Below are 22,507 nucleotides of genomic sequence, written 5' to 3' on the forward strand. Positions count from 1 at the left end.
GTTCAGTGTCGTCTTCCACTACACCTACCCTTCAACCACAGGGCCTTGTTCTAGTCACCTTGGGAGGATTCTAGGCCAGCCCTTCCATCCTAAAATGTGAAAGCCCGGAGAAGCCGAGAGACTTGGACCCAGCAAGTTAGTGGCAAACCCAGACACCCTTCCTCAGAGGATAGGCCTCTCTTTTCCTGGTGGACCAGAGTCGGGTAGTCACTCCCCATGCTGGTTAGGGTTCCCCCAATTCTAGCCCCTCACCACCGCCCACCATCCACAAGAGCCTTGAGACATCCCCCACCCAGTCCTCCCCACAGCCCAGCTACTACCTCAGCGTGAGAGAACTCAATAGATGCTGTCAGGCCGTGTGCTGAGGATTCACTGTTTCACTTTACCTCAACAATCCTACAGGGGAGATCACCATCCACGGCCCAAGCAGGGTATTTTGAACCTGTATCATTTTGACACCAAAGACCTTTTTTTTTTTCTTTTGGAACAATAATTAAGGAACATTGTCCCACATTTCTCACAGATTAACCAAGAAACAATTTGTCTATCTTAGCCAATTCATAATTTTTTACCAATAGAAATTATCAACAGAAAATAGAACCAAAGCAACTAAAAATGCATATGGTAAAATTTGCTAGTGACTGAAAATTAGCAGGAGACTCATTTTCTTGATAAAATACGGAGTAAGCAATGTGACCCAGGAAAATTAGATCTTATAAAAAGAATGGATGGCCGTGGGCATAAGGGGTACTCACCATACGGGGTCTGAGCTGTCCTCTAAAATACTTGATATGGACTAAAAACTGATGGAAGAAATCATTACTGTAAAGTTTACATGGAAAAGAACTGAATCGGATGAAAATAATTTTAGCAGAAAGGAGGGAAGGCATAATTTAATCCTGCCATTTAGATAGTTGATCCAAGAATTAAATTTGCTTTTCTTCAATCAAATTGAGTTTTCTTAAGTATTTCCTGAAAGAATTTTGATGAGATGTTTATATCCACAAACTTAGAGTCAGGCCTTCCTCTGGATTCAAACAACTAGATCTAAAGGTTTAAAAGACAGGAAAATGGAGGCTCAGCGGGATCGAATGACCACCAGAAATCACAGCTGGTAGGTGCAGAGTGAGGTTTTGAGCCCCAGTCTGTCTAACTCCACAGCCAGACCAGTTTTGGTGAAAGTGATGGAGAAGAGAGAACTTAAGGAGGGGTTGGGCACCCTCTCCAGTCGACCTGTGGTCTCCTGAGGATCAGTGGAGGAGAGGCCTGCTGGAAGGCTGTGCGAGCTGAGCCCCAGGCAGAGGTGCTCATGGGATTCCCTCCCTTCCCTGCTTCCTCCCTGGGAAGAAACCACAGCTTGGGGCGTTGGAGGAAGGTGAAGGCCCGCAGGCTGCCCTCTCCTTGTACAGTCGCCAAGACTCAAGCCAATGCCAGTTTCCTTCCTGCCAAGGGAACCTGAGCTTATTTTTATCACCTATGAGCTCATATCCCACCCAGCTGACCTTTAGAGGGAAAGGCCCATACAGCCAAAACCTGCCACCCCGGGAGGGCAAGTCCACGTCACTAGTTCCACTGACCCTTGCCTTCCACCCCCAGAGGAGCAGAGCACCAGGATGTGGTTTCCCAGCAGGAAACAGTGACCTTTAGGTTTGACACATGCCATCGAGGGCCAGAAGGAGGCTCTTCCTGCTAAAAAGCCCACATGCAGGGGTGTTCAGCAAGGACTTACCAGCTGCCTCCCGGGCCCAGGTCTGGCACAGGTGAAGAGAGGGTGAGGAGACAGGACCCCTGCCCTCAAGGCAGGCTCATAGCAGCCAGGTTGCTTGACTCTTGCCCCAGGTTACTAGCAGCCCCTCTTAGGATAACAAAGACATCGGTTTAGAGACTTCCCACTTGGAGTTGAAGCTGCAGGTAAGCTTACAGGGTGCCAAGCATTCGTTCAATCCCCTTAATAACCCTATGAGAAAGATACTGTTGTAGTGTTCCAAAAGAGGAAACAGTTGCACAAAACAGTTAAAAAACTTTCCCAAAGTCACACAGCTCAGTGGCAGGGCCAGGATTTGAACCCAGGCAGCCTGGCTTGTGTCCATGCTGCTAACCACTGCTCTTAAGGCAGAGGCCAGGCTGGAGTGAAAGGTTTAGCACCTCATGCCTTCTCTCTGCCTCTGCTCACACCCTCTAGCTTCAGACTCCCTAAAAGTGATTCAGCAGACTGAGCTGAAAGTAGCTTCCAGCCTACCTATCCCAGCTGCTGCCTCCCATCTGCTCAGACCCATCTGTGGAGACCCTTTCCCAGCTCCATCCTGGTGCCTGCCATGTCTCTGTGTATTCCCAGAGCCCTCACAACATTCATGCCGCAGCCTTGCAGACTGGGAGGGATTGGCTGTTTGACAGGTGGGGAAACTGAGACCCAGAGGTGGTTGCTGAATCCACATTTTGTTCCTCCAAGCCCCAGAGTCTTAGAAAGCTCCCTTTCCCCTGCCTTTGCTGCTATGCCCTGGGTACCCCTCAGCCTGTGTCCGTTTTCCTACAGTTGGGAGCACCATTCTGGATTTGCCCACCTCATTAGTCTTTGTCAGTCTGAGCTAATGTTGCCGAATGAAATAAGTGAAAGTGTGTAGTGAGATGGAAGTTCATACTTCCTATGACCCCTGTTGAGGGTCTGGTGCTGGGCTGAACTTCTCCCCGCCTTCTCTTTTATCTTCACAGCCACCCTTTGAGATAGGTGGTATTACCCCACATACACTGAAGTGGTTCACCCAGGGCCACCCATGGTAGAGCAGGCTTCAGGGCAGGGTCTCCCAAGCTCATGGTCACTCCACAATACTGCCGCCCCGAGAACCAGGCTGAGCCGAGAGCCCCTGGTTTTCTGTCCCTTCTCTGAAGGTGATCCAGAAAAGAACATCTCTGCTCCTGTCTGGCCAGGAAGTAGATCATGCTGAGGAATCAGAGGGGATGCTTCCAGAATCCTGAGCAGCAAACAGAGGCCCCATGGAAGGAGTGGATGTGAGGTTGTTCCCACCCTAGGGGCTGTGATTCCTCTGGCTGATTAAGTCCAGCCGAGTTTGTAAAAATCTCAGGCCTGACAAGTCAGGGAATGGGACGATCATCAGGTCCTTGGACTTTATAGGTCTGGAAGGGAGTCCAGGAACATGCATTCTTTTCTTTCTCACGTTTAATTCCTTTTATTTGGCCACATAAAGCTGACAGCATGCTGATTACTCAGATGAGAGGTGAAGGTAACAGTAGTTCAGATTATACGGTTCGTGCTTTGTCTTTGTTGGCACAGTTTATATAATATTTAAGGAGACAGAATCACCTGGAAAGAATTGCCTCATGTCAACATAACTAAGTGTTCTGGGAAACTGATAATTAAAGGAAATGGTTAAAACAAATCCCCTCAAACAGAATACCATATACTTTATAGTCAGCTCAGGCTTGCTTTGGGTCTGCTGACTGCTACAAAGAGGAGTGTGCTGGATTTGTATGGTGTTTACAAAATGTATTAAGGTAGTTTAACAGGCTACCTGCAAAAGGTCAGTTGGATGGACATTTTAATGGAAAATCTCTAATGGCCTCAAAATGCAGAAGAATGCTGCAGCTTTGATTTTGCCACATTGCACACATCTGGATGGCATTTGGAATAGAGACGTCTGAGAAATTGGGACAAGGGATTTACCTTTTCGTTCCGAGAGTCCAAAGCAAAATTCATGCCTCCTCCCCCATTCACCTCTCTACCTCCAGCCCAGGAGAAAGGGCTGCGGATCTCATGTCCCTTTGTGGGCCTGGCCACAGCTGGTGCATCCCCTGCTCTACTCTGGACCAGACCAAGTCAGCTGCCACTGGCTGGGGAGGAGCCGGCCAGGAGGACGTGGTCTGTCTAGGACCACCTGAGATTGAGGAGCCACCCCCCTCGGCTGCTGGCCTTCCAGCCTCCTAAGCAGTGTGGGGCCCCGTCGTGCTCACTCTGAGGAGCCAGAGCTCACCCCAGGATACTGGTTGGCACCTCATTCCAGCTCTGCCGCCTCCCTGGACACAGTGGATCTCCTTGAAGAGTGAGGACTTGCCCTGTGCCGGCTCGAGCCCGAATATGCATTATTGACTGTCATACAAATGGTGCAGAAACCAGACTGTGGAATCCATTGCTCTCCTATCACCTGTGTTCTATGTGAAAGTCTGCCTCTGCTTTGTGTTTCTTAGGTGATGACTAAGAGGCAGTATGGAAGTACTAGGAGTCTAACTAGGTTCGAGTGTCAGCTCAGATACTGACTCCCTGGGCAGGCACTTTGCCCTCTGAGGGCCTCTGTTTTCATGTCTGTACAATGGGCACAGTAACACCTACCTGTGGGGCATCTTTGAGGGTGCTGGGAGATAACAGCTTGTAAACCAGTGCAGGGGGCGGGAGGAGGGGTCTGTGATTGCACCCAGGTAACAGTTTGCCAACCTGCTTTGTCTGTCCTTCCAGCCCTTTCATGAATAGGTTTTTTCCAGCCAACTTCCCAAATCGACAGTACCAGCTGCTCTTCACGCAGGGCTCTGGGGAGAACAAGGAAGGTCAGTGCTGCCCGCTTTCCCCTGCCTTGGGTGTCTTCACCTCCCTCCCCTTTGTCTCTCCAACACTGCTCCCCAGCACAGTGAGCAATGGGAAAGGTGGGCTCTGGGTCACATCCCAGCTCTGCCCCTGGGGTTATATCTTGACCTCTCTGAGTCTTGGGTATTTTTGTTGGGTTGTTTTTTTTTTTAATCTGTAAAATGAACATTATAATCTAGTATCTCCCTTATAGGCATGTCGTTAGGACTGTGATTAAGTGGTGAGGGGAGAGCGTTCAGCACACCACCAGGCTCGGGAGAGACGCTCAGGAAACAGTTGGCCGGCATAGCTATCTTTATCCTGTCTAATTTTAGTTGTGACTACTTCCCCACCTAAGATTTGAAAAGGGGTTCCATGGCTTTCAAAAAATGAAAACCACAAGGAATTGGGGAAAGCCTGGGCCATGGGGGTGAGTTCAGGTGTGGGTTCAGATGCTGTAACCATTTTATCAGTGGCTTGGTCAGGTGGGAGGTACTTCTCTTGTGTACAGGTCTGAGCTGTGAATGTCACACTCGTTGTGAACGTGCCCAGCAGTCTGCCTTGTCCCTCGAGAGCAGCAATTTCGTATGAGTCCTTTGTGCATCTCTAGGCATCTGTGCCCAGTCAGTGATTGTTGAGTTTTTTCATCTGTCTCGTGCTCTGAGCACTCGGGCACTCGGGTCTAGGATAGCACACTACCGCTCCACAGGCCCTCCTGAGAGAGGGAGAGGCAACTATATCCTGGGCCCGTTTAGCTGCAGGGGAAGTGAGAAAATGTGACCGTGAGCTCACTGGCCTTGTGTCCAGTTAAAAGTCATCAGAGTGCTGTTACCACAGAGGAGAGGATAAAAATTGGGGCCAACAAGCAGTCTGCTACACTCAAGAATCAGAGAGGAGGCTGTGCTCTGTGGCCCTGGGCAGGCTCCACCCCGTCTCTGGGCTTCCTCATTAGGAGAGTTGGAGGTGATGGAGAAGAGGTCTACCAGCAGGATGTCTGCCACAGGGCTCCCCGCCAGAGCAGCCTCCCTTCTCCCTCCTGCTGCTTCTCCAGGCCTCCTCCTTACCTTCTTCCTCCTCCTCCTGGTGACAGAGCGCTGCCATCAACCTTCTCGATTCCTTTGGTGGCAGAGTAGAAAGATTCCCGAATGAACTGGGACCTTGCTAAAGACCTGGGCTCTGTGCGGCTGGCATTGATAGAGCCCCCAGTGTGTGCAGGCGCCGTGCTGAGCAGTTTGTCAGGGCATCTCAGCTGCTCCCCACAGCAGTCCTGTCAGGGGTGATGTGATCGCCTTTTTACAGATGAGGAAGCTGCAGCTCAGAGAGGGAACTGCCTCCCACTGACCCTGCGCCAGGCCTGGATTCTCCCTGGGCCTCCATTCCCTCCACTAGGAAACTGGAGGGGCTGGGGGTGGCTCCAGTGAGCACCCCCGGCCTGTGGGCCTCTGACGGTGCCCACAGCCATGCCCTCCTCCGTCCAGGGGCTGACAGGTGGGAGGGGCAGCCCCGCCCCGGGGAGTGGACTTACCCGGCCTCTCTGCCCAGAGATCATCAATTATGAGTTTGACACCAAGGACCTGGTGTGCCTGGGCCTGAGCAGCATCGTTGGCGTCTGGTACCTGCTGAGGAAGGTAAGAAGCCAGGGCTGGGGCAGCGTGGGGGAGGCGCTGGGGGGCAGGAGCGGGGCTCACTCCTGCCTCTCCCCAGCACTGGATTGCCAACAACCTCTTTGGCCTGGCCTTCTCCCTCAACGGAGTGGAGCTCCTGCATCTGAACAACGTCAGCACTGGCTGCATCCTGCTGGGCGGGCTCTTTATCTACGATGTCTTCTGGGTGAGTAGGCCCGGTGGGCAGAGCGCTGGGGACAGAGCGCATGCCAGCCCTGGGCTGCGGGACCTGCGTGCTTACCCTGAGCCGTCACTGAGGGATTGAGGGCAGCCTGACTCTGACACCCTTTCCCTGGCCTCCAGCAGCCTCTTCTCCCCTGAGCAGGCGGTGCTGGAGGACTTCATCTCTTGGGAAGGGCAGAGCCCTGAACTAAATAGGATGCCTAGCTGGAGCCATTAGAGACCCTTTCCCAACTCTATTGAATTGCCCCTTTTGCTGCCCAGAACCAGGAACCCCATGAAGTGTCCATATGGGTGTCCAGTGTTGGTGGTCACCAGATCTCAGCTTCCCCTCTGCTCCGGAGCCCTTCCTGCTCCTGGCCCTGCTCCCCACCCCATCTCTGGCAGTGGCGCAGTGAGAAGCCCAGGGACAGCCATTCCTTCCCACCCGGTCCTCACCTCCCTCCAGACTCCTCTCTCCTCATTCTAGGTATTTGGCACCAATGTGATGGTGACAGTGGCCAAGTCCTTCGAGGCACCAATAAAACGTAAGTGACCTCCCCACCATGGGCCCGTCTGCCCCCGCCCCCGTGGCCCTCCATGTCGTGGTCCCTGCTTTGGTCAATACCCTCCCTTAGCTCTTCCCCACATGTCACTTCCTCCTCTGAGCTCTCCTATGTCTCCAGCCTGCTTTCCTTCTCCTGTTTAATTCGTCGGCTGTGACACACAGCCACCCTCCGCCCAGGTCCTGGCCTCCAGCCACCTGGTCACAGTTCAGGCACTGTGGGAAGAGCTGAAATGAGAGTGAGCACAGAGGGGCAGGCATGTCTTAACAGAGCAGGAGACCCCCACACCGAGACCTGGAGCCCCTTCCTGGATCCCCATAGCACAGAGCTAGCTGTCCGCCTGCCCCACAACGCTCACACTGCCCTGCTTTTGTTCTTCAGTGTATCCGTTGTTGATATATATTAGAAAATCCAGCTACAGGCATCTGTAAATGATGCGGAAGTGTTATTTCACACTGCAGCAGGGCCAGTTGTAGAGCGTCTGGAGTTGGGTTGATGACCCTCAGTGGAGTCGACAAGAGCCAAGGTCCCCTCAGCCCTCCTCCCCACCATTCTCAGCATGTCCAGGGGCAGAAATGGGGAACTTCATGTCTCTCATCAGAGAAGGCTGTTTTTCCCCAGATCCTCCCGGCAGCCTCCCTCACATTTCACTGGCCAGAATTGGGTCACGGGCCCAAGTCTGACCCATTGCCCAGCATGGGATGGGGAGGGCACAGTGAGCTTGTAGCTTAAGCCTTAGACTAGTCCAGAATCACCTCCTGGGATCGTGAGACCCAAAGAGGAGAACAGAATCAGAATCATGACGGAAGGAGGAAGGCATTGTGGTGAGCGAGCCCCACCAGGAGCCGGGGCGCAGGGCGGCGGGTGGGCGGACGGGGTGAAGTCAGTCAGCCCGAGAGTCAAGAGTCAGCTGTCCTCCCGCAGTCTCCCTCCCCGCTCCTGCACGCAGCTCTCCTCCGAAAGAGGCTTGTGGCCACTCACTGCTCCTAGATGCTACAGCCCCAGCTCAGTGACCCCAGAGGAAAACAAGTTTCTCCCAGCTTTGACTTGGATACACCCCTGGGGCCTGGCCTGACCCAAGAGCTGGGCACTCCCGCTGGGAATGGTGCATAGGCCTAGGTCACCGCCCTCTCCAGTGCCTGGGGCAGAGTATGTGAAGTGGCAGCCCCCCAGAACTGAGGGTGTAAGAGAACAGATGCTGGGCGAGCCAGAACAGCAGCTGTGTCCCACGTGCTGTCAGGGATAAACCCAGCCAAGGTGTCAGGAAAGCTTTCCTGGGTCACAGGAGATGAATACATGTTTACCAACCAGGCTGGGGCAGTGCGGGCATTTGGAAGAATACAGCTTCAGCCAAGGCTGCAAGCAGGAAAATGTGTGGAGGGAACAGAGAGTTGGGGAAGGGATGTGGCTGAATTGAGGCGAGTGGCAGCAAAGAGGCCAGGTTTGGGGAAGTCAAGGATGGCGTGCCAAGAAGCCCAGACACTGCCTGGTAGGCAGTGGTGAGCCACTGGAAGGCTCTAAACAGGGAAATGACAGTCATATTTGGTTTCTGGTGCTTGGAATTTGGTTTTCTGGCTTGAGGAGAAAGCTTATTGCCCTGTACTGCTCAGAGGCAGTAGCAGAGTGTTAAGTGCACATATGCTGAAGTCGAGAGGCCTGGGTTCAAGTCCCAGATCTGACACTTGCTGGTTGTGTGGCCTGAAGGAGGAGAACTTCATCCCTGTGAGCCCTGGTTTCCACATCTGCCACTCAGAATTAAATGGTATGAGGATTGGGGGAATGAGTGAGGAAAGCTATAAATCATTGTGATGCATTCAAGGCAGGAGAAGTGGCTAGGGAAAAGCCTCTGTGTTTATTAGGGAAGCACAAGCTTGCCCAGAACACTCAGCTTCCTCTGCTTTCATACCACGGGCCAGAGCAGGGTCACGTGACCACCCCTCACTGCAGGGGAAGTCCGGAATTCAGCGACCAGGTCCAGGTTGTCCTGATTGTCTTAGCCTTATGCCACACTTGATTCAGCACCTGGGAAGGCTGCCCTTTACAAAATCAGGACTGGGTTAGTAAAGAAGGCACAAAGCAGTGGTTAACAATGTGTGCAGATCACCCAGCCCTCACCACAACCCTGTGCGGTCAGTTCAGTTATATCCAGTTGTTACACCTGTTTCACAGGTGAGAAAACTAAGGCACAGGGCAGTTAAGTAACCTGTGCAAGGTCACACAGCAGAGCCAGGATTCAGACCCACAAAATCTGACCCTGAAGCCCCCACATGACTTCTCTCAGGCTCCAAGGCCCTGTGGATGAAATCTGGTTACAGCCACCTCTTGCCCTAACTGGACGCAGAGGGAGGCATGTCTCTCAGTCTATTTATCCAGACAAGCCGGTCAGCAGCAGGATTTCTTAGTAACAGGCTTTAAACAAGGAATTTGTAGGTCTGTGGCCTTTTCTCCCTCAGCAGATGCAGAAAGAGCCAATAGCCCGAGCTCCGCCTGCCTCAGGACAAGGGCCCTTCTGGCCATGCCCCTGCTGCAGTGAGATGGAAAGCCTACTAGATTTGACACAACATTACAAAATGATTATAAATCAATCAAAAAATGTTAAAAAAAAAAAAAAGAAAGAAAGAAAGCCTACTAGATGTCAGCTCTTTCATCTCTTATATACTGTGCTTCAGGGTCAATCCCATTTAGCCAAAGGGCTCTGTAGCTCTAAAAGGGCATTGAAATTGAATGGTATATGAGTTACAGCTCAATAAAGGCATCAAACCTTGGGCCTCAAGATCCTAGGTCCTTCCCTGCTCCATCCAGCTGTGATTCCAGATGGAGATGTAACCCTTCAGCCCATCAGCATCCTGTCACCTCCCCCTTCCCATCCCCTACCCAGAAATGCAAGTGTGCAAGTTCCGTACAACAGAGGGGGAGGGCTGAGTCAGAGTGCCCTGGGCTCCCGCCAACTGCTCGCATCCCTGCCTCCCCCTGCAGTGGTGTTTCCCCAGGATCTGCTGGAGAAGGGCCTGGAAGCAGACAACTTCGCCATGCTGGGACTCGGGGATATCGTCATCCCAGGTAAGGGGGCCGGAGTGGGGGCCGCAGTGCAAGGGGTGGCAGGGGAGTCCCTGGAAGAAGGCTGTGGAACACAGCCTTCCCGCCAGGAAAGGGAAAGAGAAAAGGTTTGGCTGGGGGCGTCCCAGCCCCCACCCCTGGTCAGCCTGGGGTTTGGTGAAGGGGTCCACCTCGGCACACATCGTAGAGTGCCAGCCCTGTGCCCCACCCTGAGCAAGCACTGGAGGGACAGCGGTGAGCAAGACTGCCCTCACGGAGCTTCTGGCTGGGTGATCAGATGTCATTCAAGGACTGCAGAAGTAAATGTATATGACAGACTGAAATACACTCGAAAAAGCACATTCCGTGACAGTCTTGAAGGAAGCTGACCCTCTCACACACCTACACGTGCACACACCCCTTCCACATGTTTGCAGGGAACACAGATGTGCTAGGACTGCCACAGTCCCTTTGGTCCTCCCCACCCCAGTGCCGGCAGGGCTCCAGGGAGAATGTGCGCTGTGTTTGTGGACACGGGCGCTGTGGCTGTGGGCTGCTGTGTCTGCAGCCTTGGCAGAGGGACAGGTGGCATGCATCTACTCGTCTGCATGAGCTGGCCTTTGAGCCCATTATCTACATTTGGGTGATAGCATACCCGTGAATATGGGCACAAGTGCCCCTGTGTGCAGTCCTGAGCATTGGCATATGTCCATGGGGGCCTTGCCACACCTTCGGGGCACCAGCAGCCCAAACTACCAGTGAGGAGACTATGAGCAAAGCTGAGCCTTCTCTCAGGGCGGCTGAAATGGCTCAGGCTTGAATGCTGTGTCCGCAAGATCTGGGCCTGGTGACAGGGGCAGTGAACATCCAAAGGGCATGACTTACTCCCCTGGCCACAGAGACTCACAGTCTGGCAACCCTGGTACTTACTTAAAGGAAGAAAGTTGGTTACAAATTAAAAGCCAGCTTATTTTCCAGTGTAGGAAGTAATAGTTCTTCTAGCAACGTGGGGTGTACAGGCACTTCTGTTGTGGTACTTTACTTTTGTATAAAGGATGGTGGAGAAGCAGAGCCTCTCTCCTTTACTGGTGAGGAAGCTGGGCTCAGAAGTGAGGGGGCTCGTATGAATTCACACACTAGGAAGCACCAGGGCCAGGACGCAGCCCAGGTCTGTCTGACTGCAGTAAAGTTCAGACTGTCAGAACTGCTCTGCGACAATAGTAACAATAACGTGATCATCACAGAGCTCTCATTTCTCAAGCACCTGTTGTTTGCCCCGTGCTCAGTGTTTTTTATACATTGTCTTTGCTCCTCGCCGCCGAGGTAGAGGGTATTTCCATTTCACTGATGGGAAAACTGAAGTTCAAAGAGACTTGCCTCAGGCCTTGGGGCCGTGGGGGTGTGGGGGTGTGGTCTGGAGCCCCAGTGTTCCCACGGTTCACAGGGAGACCTGCTTCCCCAGGAGGCAGCCCCATCACACTGAAGAAACAGAGTCCCAGAAGCACGCGGCTCTCCCTGCGGGGCGGGATCTGTCACAGGTCCCCGCAGACTCCCCAGTATTGGCTGTAGTTCTGGGCTTGAGGCCTGCTCGGGACGTCCCTGTATGTGTGCACATTCCTGCCTGTGTCTGAGTCTCTCGGCAGTCACAATCAGGGGGAGTTACTGCACCCTCTCAAGGAAGAGTGGATTGTGTCATTTTGAGGACCAGGTGGATTATGACAAGTGAAAGCTCTTGGGAGCTCTGACCCTGAATTAGGTGAGGAGCAGTTGTAGAATTCAGCCACCAGGGGGCACTGAGTTCCAAGCCCTGTTTCCAGAAATGCCGCTTTCATCTGCTCTCCACCCACCAGCTCCCTCACAGTCCTCAGTGAGGGCTAACTCATTTTTGTGATTGAAATTAATCATGTTGCCAGTCAATGCTTCTGATCAGCACGGAATATTTTGGTTCCTGGGAGCCTGTTTTCAACGACATTCAGCCCTTGCTCTGAGCCAAAGTCAGGGAGACAGATGCACAGATGGATGTGATGTTTGTGCAGCATACAGAGGCTGGACTGGCTGGCTATGTCATGAGGACTCAGGCTTCTAGGGTGTCCAGGCTGGGTTTCAGAGTGCAAATAAGAGCACAGCGGGTGGACAGAGTTAACCATCCCCTCTCGAGCTGCTACAAGGCCTCCTAATGATCGGCTTGCCCCTCCTCTTTCTCCCTCCAACCAAGCAGCCACCACGGGGGTCTTTTTCAAAATCTGTTTAGGTTATTCACCCACTTAGACCTCTTCCAGTGTGTCCCTTTACTCCCAGGATGAAGACCCAACTCCTCTCATACCCATGGGGCCCTATATGACTGGTTCATTCCCAGCATCTCCTGCTCTGGGCTGCAAGCTACTGGCTTCTTGACCCCTGCCATACCTCCTGAGCCCTCTTTCCTCAGGACCTTTGCATGTGCTGTTCCATATCTCTGGCAAGTGTCACTTTGTCAAAGAAGCCCTCCTTCCTCCCTACCTCCCCCCAACCTGAGTCTCGTCCCCTGATAGACCTTCCCATGACACAGGAAGTACCCTTTCACAGTTACAGTCTTAATGTTGATTTTTGTTAATATTCGATCAGCATGCCTACCCCTCACCCCTGGGGCTGGGCTCTGAGAGCAGTGGGTTTGCTTCCCCCTGTATTGCCTGGAGTGCCTAGTACTTAGGCACTCGATAAATGTTTGAGTGGATGGACCCAGTGGGACATGCTGTGGTGCTGGGAGGTGCCAGGTCAGTGTGGTCCCAGGGACCTTCTCATTGTTCCAGGTGCCTTGATGGTAGAGAAACAGGATTTCTGCTGGCAGTTGGTATCATTAGCCACACCCTTGGTCCCGATGATTGCTCCATGACTGAGAACTGGGGACTCAGGACTGAGGCTGGGGATGCAGTTGCGTGTTGGTTCACGACCCTACTTCCACCACCGTCTAACCCTGGCTTTCTCCCCGCAGGAATCTTCATCGCCTTGCTGCTGCGTTTTGACATCAGGTGAGCTACATAGGAGCCCTAACCCTCAGCTTCCAGGATTGAGGGGCCTTCCCTGGGCAAGGAGGTTCTCTGGGGTTCTTGAGCTTGCAGGAGCCTAAAGGAGGTAACTTGGGGGACCAGACCCTCCATCCCCACAGTGGCCAGGAGAGTTCAGATTTTATTTCTGTTTTGCATTTTGAGGTTCTAAGTGTTCAAAGAGCCTGTGGCTTTAAAAATACATATATTTATATATGAGTCACAGGCCAAGAGATTTAAACCCAGAAGGTCCTGGTTGTACCATGGTGCTTTTTCTCACTGTGTGACCTTGGCAAGTGAAGTGACCTTTCTGAGCTTGATTTCTCATCCTGGAGTTAGTGGTAAACAGAAGCTGCTACCTCAGGCTGACTGAGGGAGTGCTGAGCACAGGCTGACCTCAGCGGCTCTCAGGGAAATCCAGCTGCAGGCGCAGGCGTCATCATTATCGTTTTTTATCAGCTTGGGTCAGGTCACCATGTCCCAGCTGCTCCAGCTGTTCCCCACCCTCTGCTTACTCAGACTTTTTTCAGTTCATTGTAGAAAGTGAGCACAAGGGAGAGGGAGGGGGGCCAACTTGAGCCACCACTTAAAACAGAAAAGGTAGAATCATGTTAACAGAGCTGAGCAACTGGGCCTGCCGCCAGCAGGTGGCGCCCAGGCCTCCCAGTGAAGGGCTTGCTCTGTGTGCTTAATTTCAGGGTGGTTTATGAACGTTTCATAATCTCCTTGTGCCCAGTAGTTGCAAAAACAGGAATGATGTCGACAGTGGTAGTGAGAAACTCGGTGCCTGAAATCCAGTTTGCACGTGAAACTTTTCCCCACTCACGTAGATCTGGGTTATTAGGGTACCGGCCCTCCAGACCTTGGAAGCACATGGGCTTACTGACAACCTTCGGAAGGGACTTGGCCTGTTTGTATGCAGAAGCACATCTGTGCCAGCTGCTCTGCTCTTGGCTGTTCAGAGGTGACACAGAGTGAATCCCTCGAGAGTGTCCAGGCCGTTTGCTGGAGACATAGATTCAGCTGCCAGCACCCTCAGAGGAAGAATCTCATTGCTGGCCTGGACTCGCAGGATAAGCATGCCCTTCAGAGCTGGTCCCAGAATCTGTGCACCATTCCCGAAGGGAGTCTGTTGTTCTCCCAGCTCTCCAGCAGGACAACTGTCAGTGTAGTTGCAGCTCCAGGCTCAGAAGCAGCCAGAGCCAGGAGGGAAGAGGGTCAGGAGTACAAATGTTGCGGGCACGCGCAGAGGTCCTGAGCTGGCGTTGAAAAGCGAAGTCAGGTGATGGCAGTGCCAGATTGCCTGTGGGTCAGCTCTTCTGAAGCTGAACTTGGATGAATCTTCATGCCCAGGAAGCCACTGGCATTTTATCCACGTGGTCAGCATCCATTTAGTATTTACAGGGAGCTACTGAACTTTTAGATCTACTGCACTTAGAAGAAATAATTCAGCTTTACAGTTTCTTTATCAGTGATCCTCAAAGCATGACCCACCGATATCAGATTCAAAATGCAGATCCCCAGACCTGTTAGATCAGCCTCCCTGGGGACTGGACCTAGAACTCTGTATTTTTTTTTAGCATGCTTTCCAGGTATATTTATGCTGGCCTAAGCCTCACAGCCAGTGATCTAGGTTACAGCATTTGATATTCAGCAGCCACCAGGGGGATGACTCGTGGTTTTCCCATTTTGCAGTTGAGTAAACAGAGGCTGGGAGAAGGCAAGTCACACTTAGCTGGGGCAGTACCAGAGTGCACGCCCACCTCCAAGCCTCCAGCCCAGAGCTCCCAGCCTCCCCGCACAGCCCCCAGGGCTTCCCTGGCTCCTCTCCTCAGCAGGGACTTTGCCGAACCTGTGCCTCTGTCTAACCCTCCTCCTCTTCCTCCCCAACGCCGTCCCTGAAGCTTGAAGAAGAACACCCACACCTACTTCTACACCAGCTTTGCAGCCTACATCTTCGGCCTGGGCCTGACCATCTTTATCATGCACATCTTCAAGCACGCCCAGGTGAGCAGGACTGTACTCGGCATGTCAGGAAGCTTGCACTGCAGGTGACAGGGACTGACTTGTCACACATATGAGCAATCCAGTGGTGACAAAACAGGCAGGTCTGCGATGCTCTTGGCCTTTCACCCCGATTGTTGCGAGATGACTGCCACCGCCTCAGGCAGCACGTGCACATTAGTGACGAGAAGGAGGAAGAGGGATCCCAGCCATGCCTGCCGCCTTCACCAGGAAGGCAGACCCTTGGCTCAGGATCCTCTCAGCAGATTCTTGCCCACATCTCATGGGTGGCCTCAGCTGTAATGTGGCTAGAAAGAGTCTGTGACTTCTCCGCCTCGGTGGTAGGGGTGGACAGAAGAACGGGATGGGGGTGGGTGGTGGATATCTCAGCCTGTTGTCCAGCCACCAGATAAGTGATGGGGTGTCGGGGACCCCCTCACTCCCTCCCTGGGTGGGCCAGGCTCTGCCTCCTTCTGCCAAGATGGGAACTTAGATGCCACGGAGTGAGCCGGGGAGGGGAGAGAGAGTGGGTACAATTGCTCTCTGCTGGAAATAAGAGCATGTCCCGTGCACCAGGCTCTGCTTGGTACTTCGTGAGAGTCCTGTGAACAGATGAGGGAGCTGGAGGTCAGGGGCTACAGGGCAGTATGCTGAGGAGCCAGGATTCAAGCCTGTGCCACGTGGAGACCAAGCCCAGGCTCTGAACCCCCAGTCACGAAAAGGCGGTATGAGTGGAGGCTCAGGGAGCCCTGCTGTAAATCCAAACTCCATCATCAATTCCTGAAAACAGAGAATGAACATAAATAATGGTAGCCACCCTGGAGTTGTCTCAGGATGAAATTAGTTAGTACAAGTAAAGTGCTCTGAGCCAGGCCAGGCCCAGTTAGCACTGCTGATCCTTCTCCACCCTCCCCTCCTCCCCTTCTCTTTCCCCCTCCCCAGACCGCTGGCCACAGAGGAGCCACCTATGAATTAATCACAAGAGCTGTTGACCAGTTACTCTGTGCCAGGCACTGTGCTAAACCCTTTTGCTCATTAACACATTTAGTCCTCTGGTATTTTCACATCTACAGCCTGTATCTTTGAATTTGATACTAGTATCTTATAGAAGGTCCAGGGTCCCCTGGCCCATAGTTAGAGAAGCCAAGAACCAGTAGGGAAGCACTGGGCAAGGAGGGCACAGAGAGTGATTGGGGGGCCTCTTGGAGGTCTCCAGCTGTCAGCCCCATCCGGGTCCAAGCCCAGAGCTGTTCCCCTTGCGGCCACCAGGTGGCAGGCTTGCCTTCTCCCTGAGCTAGACTCAGAGAAAGTAGCTTTCACACAGGCTCTGGGCAGAGGTGGGAGAGGTGGCCCTCTCTGTGGGGAAGCTGTAACCCAGAGAGAAAAGGCGCCTTCCCCAGGTCACACAGCAGGTCAAGTTGGGTCCTTGCTGGAGCCCTGGACTTCTGGCCCCAGGCCTGTGCTACTCCCCAGTAGCAGCCCAGCCGTTCTCCCCAGTCATCCACATGGGCATCTCCCTGAAAATCTTTCTTGTGAAGGAAATTGGGACACCAGGGGAGCCTGTTCTTTGAGGTCCCTCTTCCTCTCCAAGACATAGGCAGCTCCAGCACCAGCAATTCCCTAGGTAGGGGTCAGCTCTGCCTGTGTGGTCTTCAACCCATTTGGCCTCTATCAAAAACCCACTGCGAACCAGGGAACTAGCAGCCTCCTAGAAGAGCCCTTAATGGTGATCGGGTGTCCTCATCGTACAGCAGGAGTGGGAAGCCCAGAGAGGAAGGTGGCTTATCTGTGGTCACACAGCAAAGCCAAGGCAGGATGGAGAGCCAGGAGTCCTGACCCCCAGCTCACTGCCCCAAACTGTCCATCCCAGCCTCTCCTTAGCACTTTCTTTGGAGAGATCCATGGTGCCTTGAGAGGAAATCAGAGAACAGGCTCGTATCCCTCTGATACTGGCAAACTCACTTCCCAGAGGAGCCCCTCAGTTGGCGCCAGCTCTTAAGTGAGGACTTAAGCCCTTGGTGGGGCCAGACAGCCACCTACCCTCCTCCCGGGAAGCCCTCTATTTTGCCCAGTCTGGTCTTGGTGAAGAAAATACACTAGACTTAGAGACAGAGGAACCTGGGTCCACATCCTGACCCACTGTGTGATTTAGGGCAGATCCTTTTTCCTTTTTTGATCCTCAGTTTCTTCCTCTGTAAAAATGGGTATAAGGAGATCTACTTTTCAGAAATGAAGTTTTAATAAGTTTGTTTACTTCATTTTTACTTCATTAATTTTTACTTTCGCCTGCATTATTTTTTTTCCTACTTTTGGGGTGTTTATTCTTTTTCTGGCTTCCTGATTTGAAAGTTTATATTGTTTGTTTCAGGTCTTTCTAATAAATGCACTTTCAGTTATAAATCTTCCTCTGAGTGCTGCTTTGGCTGCCTCTCACAAGTCTTGTGTAGACCTTTGTCATTGTGATTTCTGTCACTCTTGACCCAAAGCCTATTTTATAGTGAAGAACTGATGCAGCGGGAGAAGCTTGGCTGCCCGGGTTCAAACCCAACTCAGCCACTTACACACCCTCTGTGACCTCAGGCAAGTCATTTCCACCTGTCTGAGTCTCAGTAGCATCATTGGTAAAACGCAGATCCAAATACTTAGCGTGTCACTGGGTACAAGAGAATATACATGAAGTGGTGTGGTTCACAGCCCACCATGGCTCGGCTCAGGCTCAGGGCACTGGGGAGCCCTGTTCTCGGCCAGGTGCTGGCTTTGCCTTAGGAATGAGAGCCTCTCACCCTCGCCCTAGTCCTCTCTGGCACAGGGCTTAATTTTGTGAGCACCTGTGAGGAAGCCTGTAAATACCAGGCCCTCTTCTGAGCACCGGGAATCCAGCAGTGAACCAGACAGCTGTGGCGCCTGCCCTCACGGAGCTGACAGCCTAGCAGGAGAGAAGCTCCAGGCTGTAATGGCACAGAGATGTTCCCTTCCAAACTGCCAGAGAATGCTGGGAAGGACTGCAGGGGGCCCTGAGAGCGTGCAGCAGGGGGCCTGATCCATGCAAGTGAAGGCTCCGCACAGAAGTAACAGCAGAGCTGAGGTCTGGAGGAGGAGGAAACTAGGCACAGGGAGGAGGAACATCCCAAAAACAGCATGTGCAGAGGTCCTGTGGCTGGAGGTGACAAGACCAAAATTGGACCAGTGTGGCCAGAATAGGGCAGGGCAGGTGAGGTTGGCGTAGGAAGCAGGGGTCACAATACCAGGAGCATTGGGGGCCATAGAAGGTTGAACAGCAGAGTGACGTCCAGCTTTCAGATGCTGCAAGAAAAAGGATGGCTGTAGAGTCTGGAAGGCCCAAGTTCAGTCCCCAGTTTGCCACCTAGGCCTCTGAGGCCTGAGCTCAGTGCACACAGTACGTGAACAGAGCCTCTTACTATAGTTGTCCCGTTCTCCAAACCCAGCTTCACCAGGAGTCTCCTCATAGGCTCTGGGCCCAGACCAGCTGGGCGTGAATCCTGGTGGAGCCAGTGACCAGCTGGATGACCTCAGTCCAGGCCACGGCAAGTGCCCCGTACCTAGCAGCTATGCTGTCATCATCATTGTCATTATAACAGCGTCTCCTGGAGCATTTGTTAAACATGCAAACTTCCAGCCGCAGACCTAGGGAGCAGGGTCTCTGGGGATAGGACCAACCCAGGAGGCTGCATGTTTAAATCTGATGTTGGGGACGATTAGGATGCTGTCAGCCAGACTCCGGAGCACCGTTAAAGCCCTGCACACTTGAGTCGCTTTGGGTTTCTTGCATTCCCTCCCAGGGAGGAACAGCCCTAGTCTCGGAGTCAGGAGCCCCGTGTTTGGGCCCAGCCACTGACTTGCGTCGTGAACTCAGGCACACCTGGGAGCGGGGTGGCGTGGTGGGCAGGGACCTGAGTGGGCGTCCTGTCCAGCACTGCCTCACCAGCCTTCTCCTCTCACAGCCTGCCCTCCTGTACTTGGTTCCCGCCTGCATCGGCTTTCCTATCCTGGTGGCACTGGCCAAGGGAGAAGTGACGGAGATGTTCAGGTAAGAGGGGACGGGGGCAGACCTCTGCACGGCACAGGTGCACCTGCGACAGTGAGTGGCGCCTGCCGGGACTGCCTGTACACGTCTTCCCACCGCCAGCCCCGCCCCCCGCCCTTTCCACCAGCACGTGGGCGCCAGGCCTGCGGCACCAGCAGAACCCTTCTGTGGGCTGGGAGCCAGGGCAGCACAAGGCCTTGGGGCCCTTGAGGCAGCCCTCACACCCAGATGCCAGCTGAGTCCTGAGACGGGACTGGCTGGTGTAGATCCCCCCTCCCCCCAGCTGCCCCACTGTGAGGAGCCCTGGGTTCCCATCCTGACTCAGCTGCCATGGGACTTCAGGCATGTCCTTTCCCTCCCCTGGCCTCAGTGTTCACATGTGGGTAACAGAGGGGACCCTTGTGTGATGGAAATGCCCCAGATAAGAAGTCAAGTGTCAGTCCCTGTACCACCACTTCTGTGGCTGGGACCCCCAGCAAGCTGGTTTCTCTCCATGTCATTCCCACACATACCCTTCCCCATGGCCACGTGCACACCTGCCACACCTGTGCACAGCCACACCCAGACCCCGAGGCCTGCGTGATTCGGACAGGTGTCTGCTCCCCGGCAGCACCAGCCCTGCCTGCCAGGGACCCAGAAATAGCTGCCAGCTGCAACTGATGCTGCCCACTCGGGGGCCTTCCGCCCGCTCCACCTGCCTGGCCTCCACGTTGTCCCTCAAGCTCCTGCCAGAGCCTCTGTGCACCTGGCTGCCTGCAGGGGAACCTGTGACTCACCCCTCCCCCGTACCTGCCTCTGCCCTCCCTGCCCTGCCTAGAAGCCCCAGGCTCCTGGCTTGCCCGCCCATATCTCCTGGCCTGGCAGCGCCCTGTGGTCTCTGAGGCAAGGCTGGGGGTGAACTTGGGGGCAGATCTCGGAGAGCTTTGGGGGCAGGGGTGGGACCCAATCTGATCTCAGAGCTCAGTACCGACCCTCCCCCTCGGCTCGCATCCAGTCTCAGCCTCCAGCCAGGACAAAGAGTGCCTCCTTCACCCGTTTGGTGCTTGGTTTCTCTAAATGTTCACCCACACAGGCACTCTGCCCCACCTTTCTGCCCCCAACCCACCAGGAGGTCCTTAGGTTGAGGCAAAAAAGTGAATGCTCTGTCCTCTTTCTGTCCCTCTTTCTCCCTAATTCTCCACCTTATTCTTGATTTTATTTTTGGCTTTATTGGTGCTCCCCTTTTTTTAATCATTTACTTTTTTAAAAATAGGTAACACATTCACATGGTTCAAAATTCCACAGGGACAACCCCCTCATGCCCCAGCCACCCAGGGATAGTGTCTCTGCCACTCGACACTCAAGAGGTATCTACACCTAAAAGCACATGCGTACACACATCTTGCACAGTTGGTGGCGTTCTCGGAGCATTCTGCATCTTGATTTTTCACATGACGGTACGTCTCAGAGCTGCCTCCACAGCAGCACGTGCACACGAAGGGCAGGCTTGTTTCTCTGCGCAGCTGCAGAGCGCCCCCAAGGCTAGGTGCATCTTTTCTTTTTTATTCTGCAAGTAACACTGACTTCTTTCCACAGAGTTTGCAAGTGCAGAAATAGATAAAAGTAAGACCCAGTCCTGCTCCCTGCTCCTGGGAAGACAAGTCTCTGTCCTCCCTTAGTCTTTTCCTCTCCATCTCTCTTTTCTGTCTCTCTGTCTGTCTCTCACACAGCTACGAGTCCTCGGCGGAAATCCTGCCTCATACCCCGAGGCTCACCCACTTCCCCACAGTCTCGGGCTCCCCAGCCAGCCTGGCGGACTCCATGCAGCAGAAGCTAGCTGGCCCTCGCCGCCGGCGCCCGCAGAATCCCAGCGCCATGTAATGCCCAGCGGGTGCCCACCTGCCCACTTCCCCCACTGCCCCGGGGCCCAAGGTAGGGCAGACACCCCAGCTCCAGCGTACGGGGCAGGGAGCATTGTGGGGGCAGGCGGCACGAGGCGCTCCTCCGCCAGCACCAGGCAGGCCCCCAGCCGTGGGGTGGGGGCGCAGGGCTCCGGAACCTCGGTGTCCTCACCAGTCCTCAGGGGCTCACAGGAGAGAGTGGGCGTCAGCAGCCCTGGTCGTGCGGTGGTAGGTGCTGTTCCCACTCTCTGTACACCTGGACGAGTCACTGTCATCTTTCGGAGCCTCTCTTTGTTCATCTGTAGGTGGGCACATACCTACCTCACGGGGTTGATCTGGCGAGGAGATGTGGGTATTGTCCTTAGCGTGAACTCACTTGCTCAATAAGCCCATAGTAAGAGCCAAGTCAGAGTGTCTGCCTTTGAGAGTGGCACCTTGCCACTTGCCCCTAGAGCAACACCCCCCAGGGCCGTGTGCCCTGGGTGGCAGCCCATCTCCCATAGCCTCATCCGGCTGCCCCTTTTTCCCCCCACTCTCCAGGGGAAGGTTCCAGAAGCTTAAAGTTGGTCTGCCCAAACCCAATCTCTCCTCCATTTGCCACTGTCCTTGCCACCCCTTGGTACTGCTGGGCACTGAGAGGGCAGAGGGAGCAGCCTGTCTGAGGAGGGCACACAGCGGGGCCGGCCCAAGTGCTGGAAGGCGCTGGGCTGAGGATGTCTGCGCACAGGGGTTTTCCTGTGATGGTGGGGAGGGGGACACAAAGATTCTGCTCTTCCTTCCTCTAAGTGTGGTTGTGTTGTTTTGTTTTGTTTTGTTTTCTGATCAGTTATGAGGAGTCAAACCCTAAGGATCCAGCAGCAGTGACAGAATCCAAAGAGGGAACAGAGGCCTCAGCATCAAAGGGGCTGGAGAAGAAGGAGAAATGATACGGCTGCTGCCTGACCCTCTGAGGGTGGACCGCGCGGGCAGGGACTGGGGCGCCCAGCATAGGCCGCAGGCAGAGGGTCCTGCCATGGAGGCTGGCAGCTCCAGGAGAGGGGCAGGGGCAGCAGGGTCCCCCCACAGCGGGGTCTCTGGGGCCTGGTTCCCTCTCCCCTTACTCTGGCCTCTCTGCTCCTCCCCATCCCTGCTGGCAAAGGAAGCCCCCCATTGTCCCCCCCCCACCCAGGTGCCAGTGGGAAAAGTGGGTCTGATTTTTAGACTTTTGTATTGTGGACTGACTTTGCCTCACATTAAAAACTCATCCCATTGCCTGGGCAGGCTGCTGCACTTCTGAAAGTTTCTCACCCAGTATCTTGCAGTGGGTTTACTAGCTCTCACCCTCCCACCTAAAGGCTTTCCTGTAAGCCCTTCCCTGGGAACTGGGGACTGTCACAGCCCGAGTTGAGACCCTGACCTGTGGGCCTCTCTGTCCCGGATGTCCACCTGGTCCCTTGCCAGTATGCCAGCTCAGCACCCCAAGGATGCCCTCTGGCCAGCAGAGGGGGCCCACGGCCCTCTCCCCAGCCATCCAGTTTTCCTCACCATGTTCCCCCCCAATACTTGGGGGCAGTGAGGGTG

The 22,507-nt window shown here is 54.0% G+C and overlaps 1 protein-coding gene across 5 annotated transcripts in view; it reads left to right on the top strand.

The window, feature by feature from the left end:
* HM13 (histocompatibility minor 13) overlaps window positions 1-22,216 on the top strand; it is a 36,293-nt gene extending 14,077 nt beyond the window's left edge. Inside the window, exons 4-13 of one of the 5 annotated variants that reach the window (XM_006202681.4) lie at window positions 4,466-4,554; window positions 6,113-6,198; window positions 6,275-6,400; window positions 6,884-6,941; window positions 9,936-10,019; window positions 12,967-13,003; window positions 14,923-15,025; window positions 18,985-19,070; window positions 20,777-20,923; window positions 21,774-22,216. In XM_006202681.4, coding sequence (XP_006202743.1) covers window positions 4,466-4,554; window positions 6,113-6,198; window positions 6,275-6,400; window positions 6,884-6,941; window positions 9,936-10,019; window positions 12,967-13,003; window positions 14,923-15,025; window positions 18,985-19,070; window positions 20,777-20,923; window positions 21,774-21,873 — 916 coding nt within the window. In that variant the 3' untranslated portion in view covers window positions 21,874-22,216. Of the gene's footprint in view, window positions 1-4,465; window positions 4,555-6,058; window positions 6,199-6,274; window positions 6,401-6,883; window positions 6,942-9,935; window positions 10,020-12,966; window positions 13,004-14,922; window positions 15,026-18,984; window positions 19,071-20,776; window positions 21,566-21,773 lie in introns of those variants that run through there. The other 4 variants (XM_072943981.1, XM_072943982.1, XM_072943983.1 and 1 more) reach the window with 4 other exon arrangements.
* The last annotated feature ends 291 nt before the right edge of the window (window positions 22,217-22,507 follow it).

This window comes from Vicugna pacos, chromosome 19 (genome assembly GCF_048564905.1).
Source record: "Vicugna pacos chromosome 19, VicPac4, whole genome shotgun sequence".
In the NCBI taxonomy this organism is placed as follows: Eukaryota; Metazoa; Chordata; class Mammalia; order Artiodactyla; family Camelidae; genus Vicugna; species Vicugna pacos.